Below are 23,876 nucleotides of genomic sequence, written 5' to 3'. Positions count from 1 at the left end.
GAATGCTCTCCCACTGAGAGATCTGACACCTGACCAGGTTCATTTCCCAATACCAGATTAAGTACAGCCTCTCCTCTTGTAGGCTTATCTACATATTGTGTCAAGAAGCCTTCCTGAACACACCTAACAAACTCTACCCTATCTAAACCCCTCAGTCTAGGGAGATGCCAGTCAATATTTAGGAAATTAAAATCTCCCACCACAACAGCCCTGTTATTATTACTCCTTTCCAAAATCTGTCTCCCTATCTGCTCCTCGATGTCCCTGTTACTATTGGGTGGTCTATAAAAAAAAAAAATACCCAGTAGAGTTATTGACCCCTTCCTGTTCCTAACTTCCACCCACAGAGACTCCATAGACAACCCCTCCATGACTTCCTCCTTTTCTGCAGCCGTGACAATGTCCCTGATCAACAGTTCCAAGCCCCCACCTCTTTTTTCCTCCCTCTCTATCCTTTCTGAAACATCTAAGGCCTGGCACTTGAAGTAGCCATTCCTGCCTCTGCACCATCCAAGTCTTTGTAATGGCCACAGCATCATAACACCCAAGTGCTGATCCATGGTCTAAGCTCATCTGCTTTATTCATGCTATTCCTTGCATTAAAATAGACCCATCTCAAACCATTGGACTGAGCACGTTACATGCTTGCTTTCATATTCTAGTCCTCTTGAAATGAATGCTAACATTGCATTTGCCTTCCTCACCACAGACTTAACCTGCAAATTAACATTTAGGGATTCCAAAGTAGCTTTGCACTTCAGTTTTTTGTATTCTTTCTCCATTTTGTAAATAGTGAAACCTTTTGATTTCTTCAACAAAGTGCATGACCATACACTTGCTGACACTGTATTCTATCTGCCGTTTCTTTGCCTATTCTAATATCTGTCCTTCTGTAGCCTCTCTACTTGCTCAAACTACCTGCCTCTCCACCTAACTTCAAGTCATCTGCAAACTGTACAAAAGAAAACCATCAATTCTATCATCTAAATCATTGACATATAACATAAAAAGAATCAGTCCCAACACACAACTCTGTAGAACACCATTAGACCCTGGCAGCCAGCCAGAAGAGGCTCTATTTATTCCCACTCCTTGCCTCCTGCCAATCAGCCACTGCTTTATAAATGTTAAAATGTAATACTTCCACGATCTCTTCTGCCACCTCTTTCAGAACCCTGGGTTGTACACTATCTGGCCCAGCTGACATACCTACCTTCAGACCTTTTAGTTTCCGAAGTACCTTCTCTATGATTATGGTAACTTCACACTCTTCATGACCCCTGATATCTGGAATTTTCACCATATTGCTAGTGTCTTCCACAGTGAAAACTGATGCAAAATGCTTATTCAGTTAGTCTGCTGTTTCATTTTCCCATATTACTACCTCTCCAGCATCATTTTCCATCGGTCTGATATCCATTCTTGCCTTTCTTTTATACTTTATGTATATGAAGTAACTTTTGATATCCTCTTTTATATTATTGGCTTCTCTATTGCATCTTTACCTTAATGACTTTTTTGGTTGCTTTCTGTTGGTTTTTAACAGCTTCCCAAACATCTAACTTAGCACTAATTTTTGCTCTATTGTATGATTTTCCTTTGGCTTTTATGTTGGCTTTGACATCTCTTGCTAGTGACTGTTGTGTCCTCCTTCCTTTAGAATACTACTTCCTCTTTGGGATGTATATAGCTTGAATGACTGATCTCCTAATGGGCTCAACTACGAGCTGCTTTAAAAAGCCATCTTTTAGGCACTTTAGAAATTACCCCTCCTGTAAGTTACAATGGGAAATAGAAAATGCATGCGAAAAAGGCAATGCTAGAATAGTCATGGGGGACTTTTGTCACAATCTACCTGCATATTAAAGTCCCCCATGACTATTCTAGCATTCCTTTTTTGGCATGCATTTTCTATCTCCCATTGTAGCTTACAGGCCACATCCTTACTACTGTTTGGGGATCTTTTTACCTTTGCAGTTCCTTAGCTCTATCCACATTGAATCAACACCTTCCAAGCCTATGTCACCTCCTTCTAATGATTTGATTTATTTTTTTCAATCAACTGAGCAATGCCGCCCCCTTTGTCTTCCTCCCTGTCCTTTTAATATAATTTCCTTGGACATTAAGCTCCCAGCTATAATCTTCTTTCAGCCATAATTCAATGATTCCTCCAACATCATACCTGTTAAAGTATCTGAAAAGAGGCTGGGCTTTTGTTAAATAATTAGGATGATAAATATTAAAAATGAGAAATAAAAAATAAAGAACAGTTATAAACAGTATGTTCTAATCTCAGATAATTTTATTTTTGTAGAAGTATAATAATCTGAATACAGTTGTCCATTCATAAAGTGCTTCATTTTAAACATTATCAGGATATTTGTGACTTTACCTCAAGTTTTCAAATGACCTGAAACTCAAGATTTAAGGTTCAAGTTTATTTATCACATGTACACTGAAACATACAGTGATGGACCTGAAACTAACTTGCCTTTAACCAGTAGTTTGGAAAAGCACTGTTCACAAGGTGCAATGATCGATTTTATCATTATTCTGTTGCAATGCATTGTATTATAATATGGAACACTTTAGGGGTTTGATACAAAAGTATGCATACAGCATACTTTGATCATTCGGGGTTTTGAGTATGAAAGTTGGGAAGCCATGTTGTGGGTTTTATTAAGTTCTTATTAGGCTACATTTTGAGTACTGTAACCAGTTCTTGTCACAGCATTACAGCAAGTATTTGCAGGGTTTGGAGAGAGTGCGGAAGAAATTCACAGAGATGATGCCTGGATTAGAGAAAATTGACTTCGGGAGAGACTCGGCAAATCTGAAGTGTTTTCTTTGGAAGGTTGCAGGCTGAGGGATGATCTGAAAGAAATATAATATGATACAAGGTGTTGACAGCGTAGATGGTGAAGTCTTTTCCCTAGGATGGAAATGTCAAATACTACTAGGTATAGGTTTAAAGTGAGAGGGGGAAGGTCTGAAGGAGATTATGAGGGAAGTATTTTCTTTAGGTAGTTTCATGGAACACTGCTTGAGGAAGTAATGGAAATTGATACAACAGCAACTTTTTAGAGGCATTTGAACTGACTGGGAATTGAGTGATTTGGACTACAGACGAGATGAACCTCGATTGTCATTGTTGTTGGCAGAGATATTGGGGACTTGAGTTGTGCTATATTTACTCCTTTGACAATTTCCTTTAACATTTGATCGTAAGTAAAAGGCATTCATTCAAGAGACTGGCATAATAAATTAAAAATTGTAATCAAGTTAACTTTCAGTGTTGACATAGAAAGCAATTACCTTAATATCTTGACTTATAGTATTAATAACAAAACAGTACTTCAGAATCAAATTTATTATCACTGATGTATGACTTGAAATTTGTTGTTTTGCAGTGCCAAGTTAAAAATCTATTTCACAAAAATAGTGGTGGGAAAAGAATCATAAAGTAGTGTTCATAGACTGGTGAGAAAACTGATAGAGAAAGTGAAGAAGCTGTTACTAAAACATTGAGTGTGGGTCTTCAGGATCCTGTGCATTCTCCTTGATGGTGATGCGAAAAGGGCAGTCCCCAGTTGGTGAGGGTCCTTAATGCCGCCTTCTTGGGGCACCACTTCTTGAAGATGTTCTTGATGGTGGGGAGGGTTGAGGCTTTGATGGACTTGGATGAGTTTATAACCTCGTTCAACCTATTGTGATCCTGTGCATTGGAGACTCCAAATCAGGCTGTGATATAACCAGTCAGAGTGCTCTTCACCATACATCTTTAAAAATTTGCAAGAGTCTTTGGTGACATACGAAATCTCCTCCACCTACAACAAAGTAGAGCTGCTGGTATGCTTTCTTTGCAATCACATCAAAGTGTTAAGCCCTCCTGGAAGATGTTGTCACACAAGAACTTGAAGCTGCTCAACCTTTCCACCGCTAGCCCTTCAATGAGGAATGGTGTGTGTTCTCCTGAAGTTCCTTGGTCATGCTAATGTTGTTGCAACATTGTTCAATAATTGATATGTCTCAGTAGATAGATCACTGTTTAACTAGTTCTTGTGATCCCAACATAGATGTAAGACTGACATTCATTGTACGTTTTACTTGCTACTGCCTGGTTCTTCAGGCTATTTAAGATTTCTTTTCTCTCAAGGACTTCACTAAACCAGGTAAATTGTAACAGGTTTAGTAATAACTAACTTTTTATTCCAGGTTTATTCCGTTTCCTGGATTTCAATGTTGCACCTGCAACTGAAGGATTCAAACTTGTCATGTCTGGATATCTAATCCAGAACGTTTGCATTAACTGAAACCTGTATGCTATTGTACACCCAAGACAGATTACTTTTAACCATGATAATACAATTATTTGATAAACAGAATTATTCTAAAATCTTACTTTTGTGACTGGATACAGTAGAACCTTATACTAATATATCTGCATTGTTATCTTCTTACTATTCAGTACATTGACTGGAACAAGAATAAGTAAAATTCCACCTGACTTGTGCCAACAACTGAAGATGCTTAGATTTTTGTAAGTTTGGACTTTTTGCAATAGCAGAAAAGCAAATTATTGAATTTAAAATTGAATAAGTTTGAAATATTAGCTTTATATTGTCAAATTAAATGTTAACTGGAAAATATAAAGATAATTAAAAGGATATAAATTTTGTAAAATCTTAAGATTTTGTGACAGATGTTAGAAATGCCTTGAGTATCACGAGCTGTCATCTTGGGGAAGCTAAGGGGATTTAGACCTTAAGTCTTTAAGACATAGGAGCAGAATTAGGCCATTTGTCTCACTGAGTATGTTCCACCATTCCATCATGACTGATATATTATCCCTTTCAACTCCATTCTCCATTCTCCTGGCTTCTTCCCATAACCTTTGACTAATCAAGAACATCATTTTTGCTTTAAATAGCCCCAGTGATTGGCCGCCACGGCAGTCTGTGGCACTACCCTGTGGCTCTACCCTGTGGCTAAAGAAATTTCTCCTCATCTTTGTCCTAAATGAACATCCCCCTATTCTGAGGTTGTGCCCTCTGGTCCTAGATCCCCCACTATAAGAAGCATTCTCACCACATCCACTCTATCTGGGCCTTTCAATATTTGATAGTTTCAGTAAGATCCTACCTCATTCTTCTAATCTTCAGTCAGTACAGGCCCAAAGCCATCAAACGCTCCTCCTACATTAACCCTGTCATTCCCAGAATCATAGCCATGAGCCTCATCTGGATGCTCTCCAATGCTAGCACATCTTTTCTTAGATAAAGGGCCCAAAACTGCTCACAATACTCCAAGTGCAGTGTGACCAATGCTTTATAAAGCCTCAACATTATATTATTGCTTTTATATTCCAGTCCTTGAGAAATTAATGCTAACATTGTGTTTGCCTTCCTTACCACTGACTCGACCTTCAAGTTAACTTTTAGGGAATCCTGCACCAAGGCTCCCAAATCCCTCTGCATCTCTGATTTTTGAACTTTCTCCTCATTTAGAAAATAGTCTACATCTTTTATTCCTTCTATCAAATTGCGTGACCATACACTTTCCTACATTATATTCCATCTGCCACTTCTTTGTCCATTCTCCCAATCTGTCTAAGTCCTTTTTGCAGACTTTCTGCATCTTAATGCTACTAGCCCCTCCACCCATCTTTGTATCATCTGCAAGCTTGGCCACAAAGCCATAAATTTCATCATTTAAATCATTGACATATAACGGTTTAAAAAAAAGCGGTCCCAACACTGACCACTCCCTATGGAACACCACTAATCACCGACAGTGAAACAAATGGCCACCTTTACTTCCACTGTTTGCCGCCTACCAGACAGCCAATCTTCTTTCACGTTAGTATCTTTCTTGTAATACTGTGGCTATTACTTGTTAAGCAGCACCTTGTGAAGGCCTTCTGAAAATCCAGGTAAACAATGTCCACTGACTCTCCTTTGTCCATCCTTCTTAATATTTCCTCAAGGAATTCCAGCAGATTTGTCAGGCATGATTTCCCCCTTAAGGAAGCCATGCTGACTTTGGCCTATTTTTGTCATTAATTATCTGCTTATACAGCAAGACTATTAAGGTTTCATTTGATTTTCTTTTGCATGCTTGAGGAACTTAGACACTTGGCCTTTCAAGATGTGCATTTATGTAAATTATACAGAAATGCTATTTACAACAGTATTCATGTCACTGTCCAGAACTGGGAGAACTCCTAAACCCTTCAGTATGGAACTGTAAACTTTTGAACTAGTGATTGTATAAACAATCCAATTACATTAACAACGATATAGTATTTAATAGCCCATAATAGATACAGAGGTATTATTTTATCTCTAAAATATAGAACAAAATATTAGATAATTTTTTGAGAATTTGGGATAATTCTGACCTAAGCCAAGATAAAACAAACCTAAACGTTGGAAATTGAAGTACAACAAACTTTTAAAATCAGCAGATCAGGTAGCATCTGTGAAATAAAAATTAACATTTCATTTCTGAAGAAGAGAAGGAATGGGTTCTGTCTTCACAAATTCTATCTAAACTGCTGATCAAAGTTGACAGTCACAGCAAAAAGCAAAACTCTGCAGATATATTCAGTTCTTAATTTCAGTAATTATAGTGGGTTGTGTGTGTTTTTTGTTTTGGAAGCTCTTAAGTGAAAATTGCATTCTTCATCTCAGGGACTTATCTTATAATCAAATAGAAGAACTGCCAAGTTTCCATGGTTGTTCAGCGTTGGAGGAAATGTAAGTTGTGTCTGATACATAAATATGTAAATATAATTGTAAAACAAATATTCTGTTAAATAAATCTGCAACCCAAAGAATAGCTTTCAGATACAGGCACAATATTGTAACCAAAATATAAGGACCAAAAATAATGTTTCTGGATATTTTGTTATGTTTGCATTTCTTAGGATGTTTGACAGTAGCAAGGCAGTACTTATTAACCAAACCTTTATTTTCAATGGCAGTACATGCCTGTAAATTCTTGTGAGGATTGAGTTAGAACATAGAACATAGAATAGTATAGCACCTTACAGACCCTTCAGCCCACAATGTTGTGCTGACCCTCAAACCCTGCCTTCCATATAACCCCCCACCTTAAATTCCTCCATATGCCTGTCTGGTAGTCTCTTAAATTTCTCTAGTGTATCTGCCTCCACCACTGACACAGGCAGTGCATTCTATGCACCAACCACTCTCTATGAGTGAAAAACCTTCCTCTAATATCCCCCTTGAACTTCCCTCCCCTTACCTTAAAGCCATGTCCTCTTGTACTGAGCAGTGGTGCCCTGGGGAAGAGGCGCTGGTTGTCCACTCTGTCTATTCCTCTTAATAGAGTTGTTGATGGAAAAGATGGGTACGAGTATCCCTGCTGTGAAGGATGTTAGTATGCCAATTTTTTTCACAATAATGAAGATTGATAGTTATGGATCCCTGAACTCTTCTTTAGACTCTAGACTAATAACAGAAAATTGTCTTATCTGCCATGTTGTTCTTTTAAGTCTGCTTTAGTTCCTCTTTAAAATTCGATTCCCATTTGTGTAACTGCTTCTAATTACTTATTTTCTGTTAATTGAAAAATGATTGATAGAATTGAAGAGAAAACTATCTTTGAGACTGAAGATACATTGGAGCAGAGCGATCAGTGCAATGCTATTGCAGTTTGGGGCATCAGAGTTCAATTCCACTGTCTAAGGAAGTTGAACATTGCCCTGTGAGCTCATGTGTTTCCTCCAGATGCTTGGCTTCCTCTCATGGTCCAAAAACGCACAGTCTAGTAGATATAGTGTTCATTATAAATTGGCCTGTGATTTGGCTAGAGTTGAATAGGTGGGTTGCTGCGCCATGTAGCTGTTTGAGCTGGAAAGGCCTGTTCCACGCTCTACCTCTAAATAAAAGTAAAATAAATAAATAATGTTAAGACTCTAGCGAGAATGGACAATTCTGAATGGAAAGTTTCATTGTCCATCACCAAGTGGTGGTAGGACCACCACAGGCGAAGCTGGTCAAATCCTTTAGAATATAGCTGTTAAGTTACATTAGCAACAGATGGTAAATAGAGTGCATTCCTTTGCCTTCATCCTTGAGAGTTGAGCTGTGGTAGAGGTAACTGTCCTTGATGTTGTTAGGAATCAGCTTGGCACAATCCTTTTAGTGAGTATAAATACAACATTTAGAAGACGTTGGACAGTTGCATGGATAGGAAAGGTTTAGAAGGGATAAGGGCCAAACTAGGCAAATAAGACCAGCTCAGTTAAGTGCTTTGAATGGCATGGAACAGTTGGTTCGAAAGGCCTGTTTCCATGCTGTACGATTCTAACACCATTCGCATGTTCACAGTGAAGGCAGCTTCCGTGTTCTTTTGCCCTGCAGCTGTGCTAAATAGAAGAGCTTCAAAATGGATATAGCAACTTGAAATTGGATATTCAAGAACCCTCAGCAAGAGCATAAATATACACCACAGCCTGTAACCTCTAGGTTCAGTATGTTTCTCATCACTCCACTGTATCAAACCAGAGATGAATCTTGTTTCAGTGAATAAAAGGCATAAACAGATGCTAAACATTTGAAGGTGCAATTCAGGAGTAAATGTGTGCTGAGCAGCTCCAAAAAAAACCCAACATGCAATAGAGGAATCCTAAGTGATCTCACAACTAACATTGTGTCAAAGTTCTATGTTCTTGCCACACCTAGTCATTCAGTTGTGGGCCATTAAACAGAAGATGGAAGGATGGGATTCTAAGAAGGTCTTATCCTTAAAAAAGGTGAAGTATTTTTAACCACTCTTCAGCCAGAAGTGCCAAGTGCATAGTTCAGAATTGCTTCCTCCTGATATCCCCAGTCTCACAGAAATCAGGCTTCAACCAACTTGATCCATTCTATTATATTTTAAAAAAACAGCTGAGACCATGTGGTGTACCCAAGACTGTGTAAATGAATAATATTGCTGATGAAAACGTACTTTCAGAACCAGCCACTTCTCTAGCCAGTCTCGTCCAGTACATTTACAGCATTATTTTGTCCTGTTCACAAAAAGCCAATGTAGCATTACTATCACAGAGACTCCATGGTTAACCTCTCGGAGTCACCATTAATTAGCTCAAGATGTCCTCTCATCCTGTGGCAACAAGAGTGGTAATTCATCAGGTGATAGTCCAAAGTATTTCCACCACCTTCAAAATACAGATTAAGTGTATGATGGAATATTCTCCGTTTTCCTGCATATGACAGAGATGGTTGACAGCATGACCTTATACTAATGATATGCCATAATTAGTATGTGCCATCTACAAGTCCACTGTGGTTACCTGCCTGGACTGCGACAGTACCATCTTCCAAACCCATTGTCTTTTCCCACCAAGACAGATGAGTGCTTCAGGCATGTGGGAGTGCATGAAGGGAGCTCTTGGGGGAAAAGAACAGTTCTTGTTATGGTATGAAGTATTTTCTGCTTTTCCCGCTTTTGTTTCAGATTTCCAGCGTCTTTAATTTTCTAATTTTTTAAGACTTTGTCTGCTAGCAAAACATTAATTCTAGAAGGGATAAATAAGCCCTGTATTTGTGTACCATTTGAAAGGTCGTAGTCTGTATCAAAATAGCCTTTCAAGTTTCCCTTGCTTCCAATTTTTATTCCTTTCTTGTGCCATGTTGAGAATAAACATAAATATTAAACTGAGCCAAAAGAAAGCTTGGTTTGCTTATCGTCTTAGTGTGAAACCAAGTGTAGTAGCCACAGTAGAAATTTATATTCAGACTTTGACCAAACCCTGTTTTTAAAAAATTATTCACAGTTCTTTGAAGCACAATGAAATCAAAGAGATCAGAACAGACACATTTCAAGGACTGTACTCCCTGCATTACCTGTGAGTACACTTTTTTTATTTTCTTCAGTTAAAGTTATGATTTAAAAAAAGTATCTTCCTTGTAAGAAGTTTTTACAATTGTAGATTCTCCTGAATTGCCTGTACATAAACAATTGTCTTCTTTGATGAAATGTTCACCTGCATCGGTATTAAAGTCTTGTTTGAATTAGTAGATAGAAATATTGAGTCCTAAAGGTTCTCTCTAATCAGAGCACAAGCAATGTGGAAGTAAAAACATTTTTCTAACAACTTAATTGTAATCTTAATGACCATATTTACTAAAAGTGACTGATTTTATATTTTGTAGCTTATAATAATAGCTTATTGTTAGGTTTAATAAAATTGTGATGTTTTTGAATAATATATCTTTCCCCATTTCCTTTCTAGTGACTTAAGTAAAAACCAGATCTCTACAATTCACAAGAATGCATTAACTACTTTGACTGAACTGACTAGTTTGTAAGTGACTCTAATTCTTAGCCTTTTAGTCAATCTTACATTCTCAAATTTGAACTAAGTAATTGGGATATGACTTACTGAAATTTGTCTGTCATTTGTGTATTTGAAAATCATTGATCTTTGAAAGTGTTTGTTTGAATTAAATCCGAATCTCATATTGACAGCTTTGCTATAGATATTTGCTCAGTTTTATACAACATTACTTTAATGTTCCATATATTGGAATTTTATTTTCAGTATATATCAACCAGCCTGTTGTGCCTGCGTTACCATTTAAAATGTGCAAATTTATTTTCAGAGACCTGAGTTCAAATCAGTTGAATTATTTCCCAGTGGTGGGGCTAGAAGGACTAAATCAACTTAAACTATCTGGAAATCCAAACTTTAAGGAACTGCTGAAAGTGGAAAATTTCCTGAAGCTCAGGTTTGCTACCTGTGTTTCTTTTCGGTTTGAATTTATTTTGTTGTCGTTATTTGTAACCATGTGGTAAAAATTGCCCAATTATGAATGAATGTCAATAATGCAATTTTTGTTTTACTCCTAACATTTTAGTCTGTAATTTTACAACTTTTCCAAGAAATGGAAAATTATAGAATATTCTCATTTGATGGCAAGTGCAGAATTACGTTGAATTCTTATTGCATTGGAAGGATAACTTGACTTTGATGTGAAATGATACTTCAACAAGAATGATATGGGGTTTAAATATAGGGCCAGTATTCTCCTGTATATCAAAGATATTACTGAAATGTGTGACAAAGTATGATGGAGATTAACTTTTTTTTTCTGGTGAGCAAAATCCAGAACAAGGGGATGTAAAATTAGTGTTGTGCTGCAAAAGAGAAATAACAGAAAGCAAAAGATGGTAGAGATTTGAGCATTCTTCCGAAAAGGCAAAGTCCATTGAAAGCTTTGAAACTTAGATTGAGAGATTAATATCGCATGTTCGCTGCCATTTGACATTACTGAGCATGACCAGCAACCTCATACTCACTGATAAGCCAGCATCGATTTTGATACTGAGTCTTCTGATCCAACAAATAAATCTTTCAGGTCAAAATCTTTGGATATTCTGCTCATAAATATATTTAACTGTTTTATTTGTTTTACAAGTTTTAGAAACATACATATGGCAAAACATTATTTGGCAAATTATTTAAAAGAGAATGCAGTCTGTCAACTATCACAAAGGTGAAGTTAAAAAAGAACTAATACTAGCAAAGTTGGACCATTTGTATTTGTCTCATATGGTGATATATGCTGCTCTTCTGAATCACTTGCACAATTACCAAGTGTTATTGGTAGGTATCCAGGAACTGGTTATTTACTGGACCTTTGGCCACTGTTATTTCTGTTATAGATTTCCTTTAGTGCACAGTTTCTCCATAGCTCCTGTATTAAATCATGCACAAAGTACGAGGTAGCAATAACTCAGTTAATGTCTATGCTTGAGTTAACCCAAAATCTTTCATGTACTTTCTTTCAAGGACTGATCTTAAAGTTTTGAATCTCAAACTCTTTGTCTCAAGGTAGCTTGCAATGCAAAACTGAGTGCCTTGTTGTAAGATTAGAGCAGCATACTTTTATTAGTTATTCCCGAAAGATTAATGCCTCTGAACTAATGCACATTCATCTTGCATTGTGACCTTGTCAAACCTAAAATCACATGAATGACAATTGACCAAAAGCTACTTTGAAGGAGAATGTATTTGTGACTATCAGTGACCCATGGCATTCTCCCTTTCCTGTTCAGTCTGTAGAAAATTGTCTATAATTCTTGGGAGAAAGTCACTGTAACCCAGCTTGCTTAACCATAAGGGCAACTTAGGAGAGTAATAAAATTTGAATTTTAATTGAGAGTACCTGATTCCTTGGTGAATTTTTGCGTACAGTGGAGAAATTTAATAGTTAGCCATATAGTGATGTAAATAGACAAATATTTTGCTTTTAAATATGATTCAAATGTTTTGCACTTTATAGGACTTTGATGGTTCCATATGCCTATCAGTGCTGTGCTTTCAGTAGCTGTGATCTCCATCAAAATGTAATTATGGAGGGCACTAAAAACCAGGAAACCAGTGTTTCTCCATTAGAAAAGAAAACTGGTAAGTGCAGCCAATCCTTTGATTATCTACTCCTAGTTGCAAGTTATTGGTTACAGGTGGTCAGCAGCTACAAGACCATGCTGATACGAAGGAAGTGTTATGTTCCAATATGCTGAAGAAGTGCTAGTGTTGCTTGGTGGTGGGATATGTGTTTGCTAGAGAGAGATGTGGGTTTTGTTATGCTTTTACCTTTGTTTGACTGCTGAGAAGTATTATATTTTGTGGCCTAGCTAAAATTTAGCTGAGTAGCTCGGCTCTGTCAAATTCCCTGATTTTTTTAATATTAAAATTTCAAATTATATGTTGAGACATGCCAAATGAGTGATAGTTAAAATCAAAATGCTGGGATCCTTGGGGCAAATCTAATGAGCATTTTGGAGGTGAGTCTTATTAGCAATATCCCATCTCTTTCAAACTTTGGATTTTGATATCCAATTCATTGATCAAATTCAGCATTAATTGTAAGGTGTCTGCTGCTTTTTTCCAGCAACCTAATTGGCAATGCAAGCTAACATAATATCTATCCCCGGGACTGAATTTTATGCAGTAATCCTTTATGTGGAGTAACATCATTTATGAAATCCATCTGTTTTCTACATTCTAGTCTCTTATGTCTCCACTCATAATTTCTCCACTCCCTTAAAAGAAATTAACCATGGATTAAAGTTTCTGGGGCAAATGTGTTTATTTTTACATGATCCTGTATTCATAAATTAATAGTATCCTTTGCTTTCCAGAGTAGTAGTAATCGCTCCACAAAAATAAGGATTAATAATTTGTAATTTTGTACATTTGTTCCATAATATCTTTAAAAATATTTGACATTTTTCAATTCTTTGACCTTCTTAAGTTCATAAAATACATAATTCTGCTAGTCTGTCTTCATTTTCTTTTGGATTCATTTCTCTGATTGCATTTCCTATTACTCTTGTATCCAGGTCACCCAATTCTGGAACTTACAAATTTAGATACCTATGACATTCTTATATTGGCACTACTTGTTACTTCACATAAACAATCCTGTTTCTCCTGCAGAATTGGTTTGTTGTATAAGATTGTCAAGTAGTTATTCTTAAATCAAGGGTTAAATTCTGGAATTTTCAAAATACCACAATATTTCAAGGCAGTTGCTTGCAACATCTTCTCAACAGCAGCTAGCAAGCAAGTGGATGTAAATGTTGTTCTTCCCAGTGATATCCACATCTCATGACAGCATAATAGCATGTTCAATTCAACAAAAGCATATTTGTGATCATTTTCAATGTTAGGTGATTTCTCTCCAGAATCTTTTAACTTTTATATTTTCAAGGTCAAAGTATTGACAATGAAATTAAGAATGATGATGAAAGGATTCAGCCAATAGTCCACTGCACTCCATCTCCAGGTACTTAACAAAGCATTCAATTTAAATCATTTTATGTGTGATGGTGTGTGACTACAAATAGAAAATGTTATTAAAGCTTAGTTTTCTATTTATTTTTTATCTGAGTGTCATTTCTCATCTTACAAATAATAGTTGGAAGTCATTGGTTTATCATTAGGAACCTATTTTTAAAATGGCTAGATAAAACTAAACTAGAAATGAAGGGATTAGTCTCAGAAGTAACATTTGTTATTTTTCATCCTGTCATGAATTTTCTGTTAATTCAGAATCTGCAGTGAAAATTGCTTTTGCAAATTTTTATGTTTGGAGACTTACATGTAATTATTTTCATAGATACCTTTAAAATAACTCTGAGAATTTCTCTTGGGTTTTTACTTTTTTCCCTACTGCTCGGGTATGATTCTCTTGTCATTGGTCACTTTTTTTGGCACCTTTCTCCAAAGATTATTCTTCATTATTTTCCTACTTGGGTAGCATAGTAGTGCAGTCAGTCACAGAGCTGCTGTTCTTCACTTTGCCTTCGACCTGAGTTCAATCCCGACTCAGATTATTTATGTGGAATTTGCATGTTCTTGGCTGTATGGATATCCCTTGAGTTCCCTGGTTTCCTCCCACTTCCTAAGCCGTAGGGAAATTTATAGGCCATTCTAGATTGTGTTATATATGTGTGTAGTAGATACAGGGGTGGGGAGGCGGAGCTTGATGAGAATATGAGGAAAATAAAATGGGATTGTTGTGTGAGTGGGTGGTTGATGGTATGCTGGTTGCAGTGAGCCAAAGAGCCTAATTTCATTCTATATCTCTCTGTGGATCTGTTAAACTGATAATATATTAATGGGTGGTGGGCTTTTTATTTGTGAAGTGCAACATAGAAAAGTTCAACCCCATTGCCAGAGGGGTAAATTTCTAATGATCAGAGATAGGAGCACCTAATCATTCTTCTCCCTTGTCCACTCCAATCCCTTTCGGTCATGTGTACTGTGCTTGCATTGGTGTATTATTTCAAATGACACATTCAACTTAAGATTAGCAGTAAATGAAACAATAACAGTAATGCTGTGAATATAAGAAAACTGTGACTTTTCAGAATAGTTAATAGGAATTTTTATCTTAGATTTGTCAGAGAAAATTCGTCTGCGGAAAGCGAATCAGAGTTAATGATTCAGTTCTAGCAAAAGGCTACAGACCTGAAACCTAGCTTCTGTGGGAAAGAAGTAAAGTTTGTCTGACCTACTGAGTCTTTACAGCATTTTCTACTTTTGCTTCAAATTTCCAGCATATTTTAGTTTTTTTAAATTTTCATCTATACTAAGGCATACTTAATTTTGTTTCTTGTACATCCTTACTTTGATCCAACATGGTCAGCTGCTTTGTGGAATCTCCTCACCATATCTATTTTCTTAAACCTTTCAAAGTTCTTCTGACAGTCCCCCTTTCTCTGTTGTTTTACTTTTTGTGATGCAGTTAGGTTTTCCCTTTATATTAAGGAACTGAGTTATTGCAGTTGTTCTCTACTTTAAAATACGCATTATCCTGTCCTTGGATGAGCAACCATTTTTAAACACCATTCTATATGTTGTTAGGAAAAAAGTAAACAAAAGAATATCAACTGTGACCATGAACCACCTAGTTTCTATTGTAAATACATTTTACTCAAAAGAGTAGACTGTGAAAAAGTATGAATAATTTGCTAAATTAACTTGTATAATTGAACAGTCCACAAATATACTTTCATTAAGGAGAGAATCCAACAGTTTAATTGAACCAAGCTAATACAAAAGGCAATTTAATGAATTAAATTATTAATTCATTAAGACTTGTGTGAAGCTCTCCAGTTCAATAGATAATAGGCAGCAAAAGGAATGAGCTGTTAAAAGAGTCTCTTTGTGTGAATGAAGACATTGAGGAGACAAGTAGTCTTTCTAACCATTTGTATACTGTGAATGTGAAAGCCATGGACTTTTGTGTCTGAAACAATCTGTTAGTGCTGCAGAAGAACTAACTAATCCATTATCTCCCAGAATTTATTATACAAGTTATTACTTCAAAGAAAAGGTGAGAGAAAGACGTCTTGGCCCGAAACGTCGACATCGCAAAGACGTCTCGGCCCAAAACATCGACATCGCTTCTCCCTATAGATGCTGCCTAGCCTGCTGTGTTCTACCAGCATTTTGTGTGTGTTGTTGTTGTTGTAGAAATCAACAAACTTACTTTGCTAAACTAGAGATAAATTATTAATGAGTTTATATTTTCTTCTTACCAGGTGCATTCAAACCATGCCAACATTTGCTGGGAAGCTGGATGATTCGTCTGACTGTGTGGTTCATCTTTCTGGTGGCACTAATTTTCAATATTCTTGTTGTGATAACAACGTTTGCATCATGTGCTCCATTGTCTTCTGCTAAGCTGTTTGTGGGTTTAATAGCAGCAGCCAATCTCTTAATGGGAGTATATACTGGTATCCTGACTATTCTAGATTCAGTGTCTTGGGGAAAATTTTCTCAATTTGGTGCCTGGTGGGAGACAGGATGTGGCTGCAAAGTTGCTGGATTCCTCGCTATGTTCTCTTCTGAAGCGTCCATTTTTTTCCTTACCTTGGCATCCTTTGAACGGACTATGACTGCACGTGATTTAATCAAAAAAGGAAAAAGCCATCGTCTGATACACTTTCAGGTAGCTGCTACCTTTGCTGTTTTGCTTGCTGCCATAATAGCTTGTCTCCCATGGTTTCATATTGGAGAATTCTCAGCATCTCCACTCTGTTTACCCTTCCCTACTGGTGAGTCTCCTTCCTTGGGTTATACAGTGACTCTCGTGCTGCTAAATTCAGTAGCCTTCCTGATAATGGCAATTGTCTACACAAAGCTCTACTGCAATTTGGAGAAAGAAGATCTTGCAGAAAATTCTCAGACAAGTATGATTAAGCATGTTGCGTGGTTAATTTTTACCAACTGTATTTTCTTCTGTCCTGTTGCTTTCTTCTCATTTGCACCTCTCATCAGCGCGATCTCCATCAGTCCTGAAATAATGAAGTCTGTAACACTAATCTTTTTTCCACTGCCTGCTTGTCTGAACCCTGTTTTATATGTTTTCTTCAATCCACGATTCAAGCAAGACTGGAATATGTTAAAATGGCGCCCAAAGCAGAAAGATAAATCGATTGCAGCGACAATGAACTCTCAAAACAGCTGTATGACACCAGAATATTACTACGATTGTGGAATGTATACCGACCTACATGGTAATCTCACGGTATGTGACTGTTGTGAGTCACTGTTACTAACAAGACCTTCAACGTGTAAGCACTTAGTGAAGTCACACAGCTGCCCAGCCCTGGCTGTGGTTCCATGCCAGCGGCCCAGTGGCTACTGGTCAGACTGTGGGACTCAGTCTGCTCACTCAGAATATGCTGATGAAGGGGACTCATTTGTTTCGGATAGTTCTGACCAAGTACAGGCCTGTGGGAGGGCCTGCTTCTATCAAAGTCGGGGATTTCCTTTGGTTCACTATGCATATAATAGTCCAAGAATCAAGGACTAACCGCACAAGACTTAATCCAATATATGGACACTTAGAAACAATCTAATTTTTCTTGGTGTGAACTTTTATTCTGGGAAGCACTTTTTCTTCAATCTGACATTTGTCAAAAGAAAAGGGAATCATGGTAGAAAGTTTTTTTTTGAGCCATCTGTTCTTACAAAAAGAGAAGTACCCAAACAGATTAACTGTGTGTCCATGCTATATAATAACAGTCTTTTACAAAAGTGTTCGTAAATTTGTTCCGAGAAGATTTATTTTTAAAATAATATCTATGATTCATTCTGTTTCATAGTCATTTTGCTGTGTTTTTGGGCATTGTGTAGCTGTTTGCTTACAACTGCTGTTTAATGTCATTTTATGAAAAACTCACTGCCAGTTTTATTATTTCTTTTAATCAGTTCCCCTAGTGAGTAACATAACACTTGCCTACTTTGCAAAATAAACAGAAGCTCCACACAGTTAGTATATATTTAAAAAAAAGTGAATACCTTTTTTTTGGGTTCATTACTTGTAGCTCCTCAGATGGTTAGGAGATGCCAAAAAATTACTTCCAAAACTGATATTTCAGGAATGGATTGTAGATATTGTGCATATGTTCTCAAATTTGTATTATAAATTATTGGATTGAAAATATAAGGGGTATGATTTTCTGTACTCATTTTAAGTAATGGTAACTACCTCTTAAAGTTAACCACCAGTAGCTGTTTATCCGACTATGGTCTATATACAGTACATGGTTTTAACAATTCTTGTAAATAGTTTTGGATGTACATTATCATCATGTTATAAAAATAAAGCAATCTTTGTAAATCAATATTTCAATGTAACTTTTTGTAGTTTTAAATCATGTTGAAGGGAATATTAATATTGTGATTTTAAGCCAAATATACAATACTAAAATGTTTTAAAATCTTCAATTTTCCATTGTGTTTAATTTATAATCACAAATCTCTCAGAAAAGCCTTCCGGAATTCACTTCATGTCTTGAGTTTGGCTAAAAGTAATAGTAAATATATACCTGGTTCAAAGTAAGGCACTCTTTTAACAAAAGCCACACATTGCCCAAACAGGTTCAACATCTGTGGTAACATAAGATTGAAGGAAATTTCTTGCAAGATGTTGATTGTATTGATTGCAGACTAAGAAGTTCAGACATGTCTTAAAATGGTGCACATTTTTTAACGATCAAATTGCTATTTTTTTAAATATGGCTCCCTGGATTTTCATTGTACAATTGATTACAACTGCCCACTTACTACATGTGTTGGTGTTACCAGCAAAAACATAGAAACTTAAGAAATGATAGTGAAAGTCATGTTTTTAAAACTGATATACATGGCATAGACACATGCAGATTTTCTGTTTCTCTGGCCTGTACTCTTCCATTAGTAGTAACTTTACTGAGCCATCTATTTCTGTCTCATTACTTTTGTAGTCTTGGCAATTTCCAAATGAGTTCGATTGAAAACCATAGCAAAGGGACCATTTGTGTTTAGATGGTTCAGATTTTGACCTGGACTCTCAGAATTTTATATTTTAATCTGAAAACTTGCTTTAAAAAAGCTTAAGGATAGCATTGATTAATTGAATGAGCAGAGAGAGTTATCTATATCTATAGATATAGATAGATATATACACACACATACACACATATAGTGTAATGTAACTTGGGGGCAAATACATGAAAAATACAGTAATGTGCAAAAACCTTAGGCACCCTACATTTTTTATATAAGTTTTGTTTTAGATTTTTTTGTCTTCTACATTAGTGTGTCAGTAGAAAAGAACAAATTTTAGATTTCCAAAATTCACTTTCCAAATAATAAAATGTTAGAGAACTTCTTGTATTTCATTAAAGAAAGTAATACATTAAATAAAAGGCCACTTTTCAAATTAAAAACTTGATTGTTTTGGAAGTATATAGACTAGTGCATGATTAAACAAAGATAACAAGCATAATACTAATGAGTAATGGCATAGTGAATTGAATGAACTAGACAGATTAATACAAGTGTAGAAGGAATCAAACTGGGTTAAGGACAAGTAAACTAAAATGTGATAGTGTGCCAGGTGTGACAGTTCAACCTTCAAATCATCAATTTTTAAACCACGCCAAGAGTGAGTACAGCTAGAAAAATCAAGATGATCATCCTGCATCAGCAAGGTTTCTCCCAAGCAAAAATTTCACTGCAGAAAGGAGTTTCAAGAGCTGCTGTCCAATCTCTTCTGAATAAGCACAAAGAAACGGGTGAGATTGAGGACCAGAATCACAGTGGTCAGCCACAAAAACTGAGTGCAGCAGACAAGAGAAACATCAAACTCATGTCCCTTATAAATCAGATGAAGTGCAGCACTGCTATCAGCTCTGAGATAGAAACCAAGGGAACCCAAGTGCACCTTCTACAGAAGTGGTCTTCATGGATGAGTTGTTGCCAGAAAACCATTCCTTCAAAGTAGAAACAAAGCCATGAAATGTAACTACACACAAAAACACAAGGACTGGGGTGCTGATCAATGGCAACAAGTGCCTCTCTGTCGAATTAAAATTTCAAGCTTTTTGGTCAACCAGGAGGCAGTTTGTCTGTAGAAGAGCTGGAGAGTGCTACATGGCTGGGTGTCTGCAGCCAACAGTAAAGCACGGCAACAGGTCCTTGCAGGTTTGGGCCTGCATTTCTGCAAATGGAGTTTGTGATCAGGTCAGAATTAATGGAATGTTCAATGCTGAGAAGTACAAGCAAATGCTCATTCATCATACAACACCATTAGTGCCTGATTGGTCCCAACTTCATTCTACAGAAAGACCATGACTTCAAACCCACAGCCAAGGTCATAAAGAACTACCTTAAGCGAAAAGAAGAACGAGTTTTGCAGCTTCCAAAGAACCTTGGTCTCAACATCATTAAAGCTGTCTGGGATTAATTAGAGAGACAGAAGTGAGACAGCCAAACTCTGCAGAAGGACTGTGACAAGTTCTCCAAGATGCTTGGAACAACCACTAGCTGATTTTCTTATAAAACTGCACAACAGTATACCTAAGAGAACTGAAACAGTTTTAAATTTGGTCATATCAAATATTGATTTAGTTTAGATTTTTATACTGTTTACTGATCTTTATAGTTTTTTTTGATAGTTAGAAACTTTTCATTTTTGAAAGCATCTTCACTTTACAGATTTTTTTTACATGTGCCTGACTTTTGCACAGGATAGTATTTGCAAGCAGTTAATAAAGGAAAGTTTAATGGTAAGACTCTTGGTAGTATGGTGGATCAGAGGAATCTTGGGGTCTGAGTCCATAGGATGCCCAAAGCAGCTGCGCGGGTTGACTCTGTGGTTAAGAAAGCGTATGGTGTATTGGCCTTCATCAGTCGTGGAATTGAATTTAGGAGCCGAGAGTTAATGTTGCAGCTATATAGAACCCTGGTCAGACCTCACTTGGAGTACTGTGCTCAGTTCTGGTCGCCTCACTACAGAAAGGATGTGGAAGACATAGGGTGCAGAGGAGATTTACAAGGATGTTGCCTGGATTGGAGAGCATGCCTTGTGAGAACAGGTTGAGTGAACTCGGCCTTTTCTCCTTGGAGCGAAGGAGAATGAGAGGCGACCTGATACAGGTGTATAAGATGATGAGAGGCATTGATCGTGTGGATAGTCAGAGGCTCTTTCCCAGGGCTGAAATGGTTGCCATAAGACGACACAGGTTTAAGGTGCTGGGGAGTAGGAACGGAGGAAATGTCAGGGGTAAGTTTTTTACTCTGAGTGGTAAGTGCGTGGAATGGGCTGCCAGCAATGGTGGTGGACGCAGATACAATAGAGTCTTTAAAGAGGCTTTTGGATAGGTACACGGAGCTTAGTAAAATAGAGGGCTATCGGGTAAGCCTAGTAAAAGCCTGTATTGTGCTGTAAGTCTTCAATGTTTTTGTACTTTTGGTTCAAATACATTTATCCAGAAGTACAAGTAGGTAAAGCAAAATTATTTTTAGTTTCTAGTTTGGGATTTCTAGGAAGGGGGAAATGTGAAATAAAACTGCAACATTTTAATTCTGGTGCAGATTAATTTATGTTTTGTGCATGAGATGGGCCTTCTGGAATACTGTAAGAAAATCGTGGGAGTATGAAAAGCATGGGAAATTGTTGCTGAATTAGAATTAATTCTAGGTCGGGCAAAGAAAGGTTAACAGAAGTATTGTCCTTCATGGTTATATTTTAGAAAACTGTTAAGTTATAATTCCCATTACATGTTAAATAATGCATAGATTCCAACCCATTTTCCATATTAGTTCAAGTTCATTGTTCTGTGCAAAGTACTTTTATTTAACTGTGAATTATGCTCACTTAATGAGGAAGTTTATTGGATCTACAGTATGGGATATGTGACTGATTTGTAAATAGATTATAGAACACATCAAACAGATTCTCCATTTCCTAATATTTAGCATGTTGCTGGGTATGGCTACAGGACATATAAACACCCAGTCAATTATTTGATTTGTTTATAATATATTCCTAAGTAACTGGATGCCAGCAACCTAAGTGAGACATTTGTATGACTTGTGTTCAAAGTGAGCATTTTAAAATACTTTGAATTCAGTCTCATTACTAAAACCTAGGATTTTTCCAAGCTGATAGTGACATAACTGTGCTACTAATGGAAGTGCTGCTTCACAGCACCAAAGACCCAGGTTTGGACCTGACCTTTTAAGTCGTCTGTGGAATTTGCATATTCTTATGTGAATGCATGAATTACTCCATTTTCCAGCTATGTCCTAAAAACCCACAGAATTCTAGGTTAATTGGTACCTATAAATTGTCTCTGATATGTGATAACTTCCTGCTCTTAAGTTCAATCCCTCTAGCAATGAAGGCCACGTTTTCATTTTCCTCCTTGATACCCTGCTGCACTTACAAACCAACGTCTTGTGATTCATGCACAAGCACTCCCAAGTCCTTCTGCACAGCTGCATGCTGCAATCTTGTACCATTTAAATAATAATCTGATATTCTATTTTTCCTTCTAAAGTGGATGACCTCGCATTTACCAACATTGTACTCCATATCCCAGACCCTTGTCCACTCAGTTAACCTATCTGCATCTCTCTGCACACTCTTCGATGGAATGATATTGAAATGATGGAATTATATGGTGAAATAAAAACACAAAATGCTGGCAGAACTCCTTCATCAGGTTTCGGCCCGAAACGGCGTTGCTACCTCCTTCCCATAGATGCTGTCTGGCCTGCTGAGTTCTGCCAGCATTTTGTGTTTTTATTTTATTTCCAGCATCTGCAGATTCACTCGTGTTGCCTTTGAATTATATGGTGACATAGGATCAGAGAATATTCAACCTTTGTGGGTGGAGTTAAGAAACTGAAAGGGTAAAAAAAAACCATTATGGAAATCATATATAGGCCTCCAAATAGTAGCCAAGATGTGGGGTTGAGATTGCAAAGGGAGCTGAAAAACACATGTAATAAAGGTAATGACACAATCGTAATGGGGACTTCAATATGCAAGGGATTGAAAAAATCAGATTGGTATTGGATTGCAAAAGAGGGAATTCGCTGAATGCCTCAGAGATGGCTTTTTAGGAGCAGCTTGTGCTCAAGCCTACTAAAGGAAAGGCTATCTTAGATTGGATGTTGTATAATAATCCAGATCTTATTAGGGAGCTTAATGTAAAGGAACCCTTAGGAGACAGTGATCATAATATGATTGAATTCATACTGCAGTTTGAGAGGGAGAAGTACAAGTCACATGTATCTGTATCACAATGGAATAAAGAGAATTGCAGAGGGAGGAGAAGAGCTTGCCCAGTTGGATTGGAGGAGGATGACAGCAGAGAAGAGATGGCTGAAGTTTCTGGGAACAGTTCACATGGTGCAGGATAGATATGTCCCACAGAAGTTGTTCTCAACTGGTAGGGGTAAGCAACCATGTCTAACAAGGGAAGTTAAGGGCTGAATAAAAGCCAAGGAAAGTGCAAATAAGGTACCAAAAGTAGGAAGTTTTTGAAATCCAATGAAAAGCAACAAAAAAAAGCTGTAAGAAGGAAAAATATGAAATATGAGGGCAAACTAGCCAATACTATAAAATCAGGATACTAAAAGTTTTTCTTAAGTCTTATCAAAGAGTAGAAGGAAGGTGAGAGTTGATACTGGACCACTGGGAAATGATGCGGATGTAGTAATAGGGGACAAAGAAATGGCATCAGTCCTCACTGAGGAAGACACCAACAGTGTGGCAAAAGTCCTTGAGTATCAGGGAGCAGGAGTGAGTGCCATTGTTATTACAATGGAAAAAGTCCTAGGCAAATTCAGGTTTTGAGGATAAGTCACCTGGACTAGATGCCTACATCCCAGAGTTCTGAGAGAGGTTACTGAAGAGGTAACAGATGTATTGGTCATAATCTTTCAAAAATCACTTGTTTCTGGTATGGTCCTGGAGGACTGAAAGATTACAAATGTCACTCCATTCTTTAAGAAGGGAGGAAGGCAGAAGAAAGGAAATTAT

The 23,876-nt window shown here is 37.0% G+C and overlaps 1 protein-coding gene across 2 annotated transcripts in view; it reads left to right on the top strand.

Annotated features, from left to right (window-relative positions):
- Positions 1-18,286, top strand: part of lgr4 (leucine-rich repeat containing G protein-coupled receptor 4) — a 175,978-nt gene extending 157,692 nt beyond the window's left edge. Inside the window, exons 10-17 of one of the 2 annotated variants that reach the window (XM_059975997.1) lie at positions 4,469-4,540; positions 6,693-6,758; positions 9,809-9,880; positions 10,268-10,339; positions 10,638-10,763; positions 12,321-12,445; positions 13,755-13,829; positions 16,093-18,286. In XM_059975997.1, coding sequence (XP_059831980.1) covers positions 4,469-4,540; positions 6,693-6,758; positions 9,809-9,880; positions 10,268-10,339; positions 10,638-10,763; positions 12,321-12,445; positions 13,755-13,829; positions 16,093-17,369 — 1,885 coding nt within the window. In that variant the 3' untranslated portion in view covers positions 17,370-18,286. The remainder of the gene's footprint in view (positions 1-4,468; positions 4,541-6,692; positions 6,759-9,808; positions 9,881-10,267; positions 10,340-10,637; positions 10,764-12,320; positions 12,446-13,754; positions 13,830-16,092) is intronic. The other variant, XM_059975998.1, reaches the window with a different exon arrangement.
- The last annotated feature ends 5,590 nt before the right edge of the window (positions 18,287-23,876 follow it).

Source organism: Hypanus sabinus, chromosome 7, assembly GCF_030144855.1.
Source record: "Hypanus sabinus isolate sHypSab1 chromosome 7, sHypSab1.hap1, whole genome shotgun sequence".
Classification (NCBI taxonomy): domain Eukaryota; kingdom Metazoa; phylum Chordata; class Chondrichthyes; order Myliobatiformes; family Dasyatidae; genus Hypanus; species Hypanus sabinus.
The sequence above is the reverse complement of the archived record's forward strand: the minus strand, read 5'-3'. Positions and strand labels throughout refer to the sequence as shown.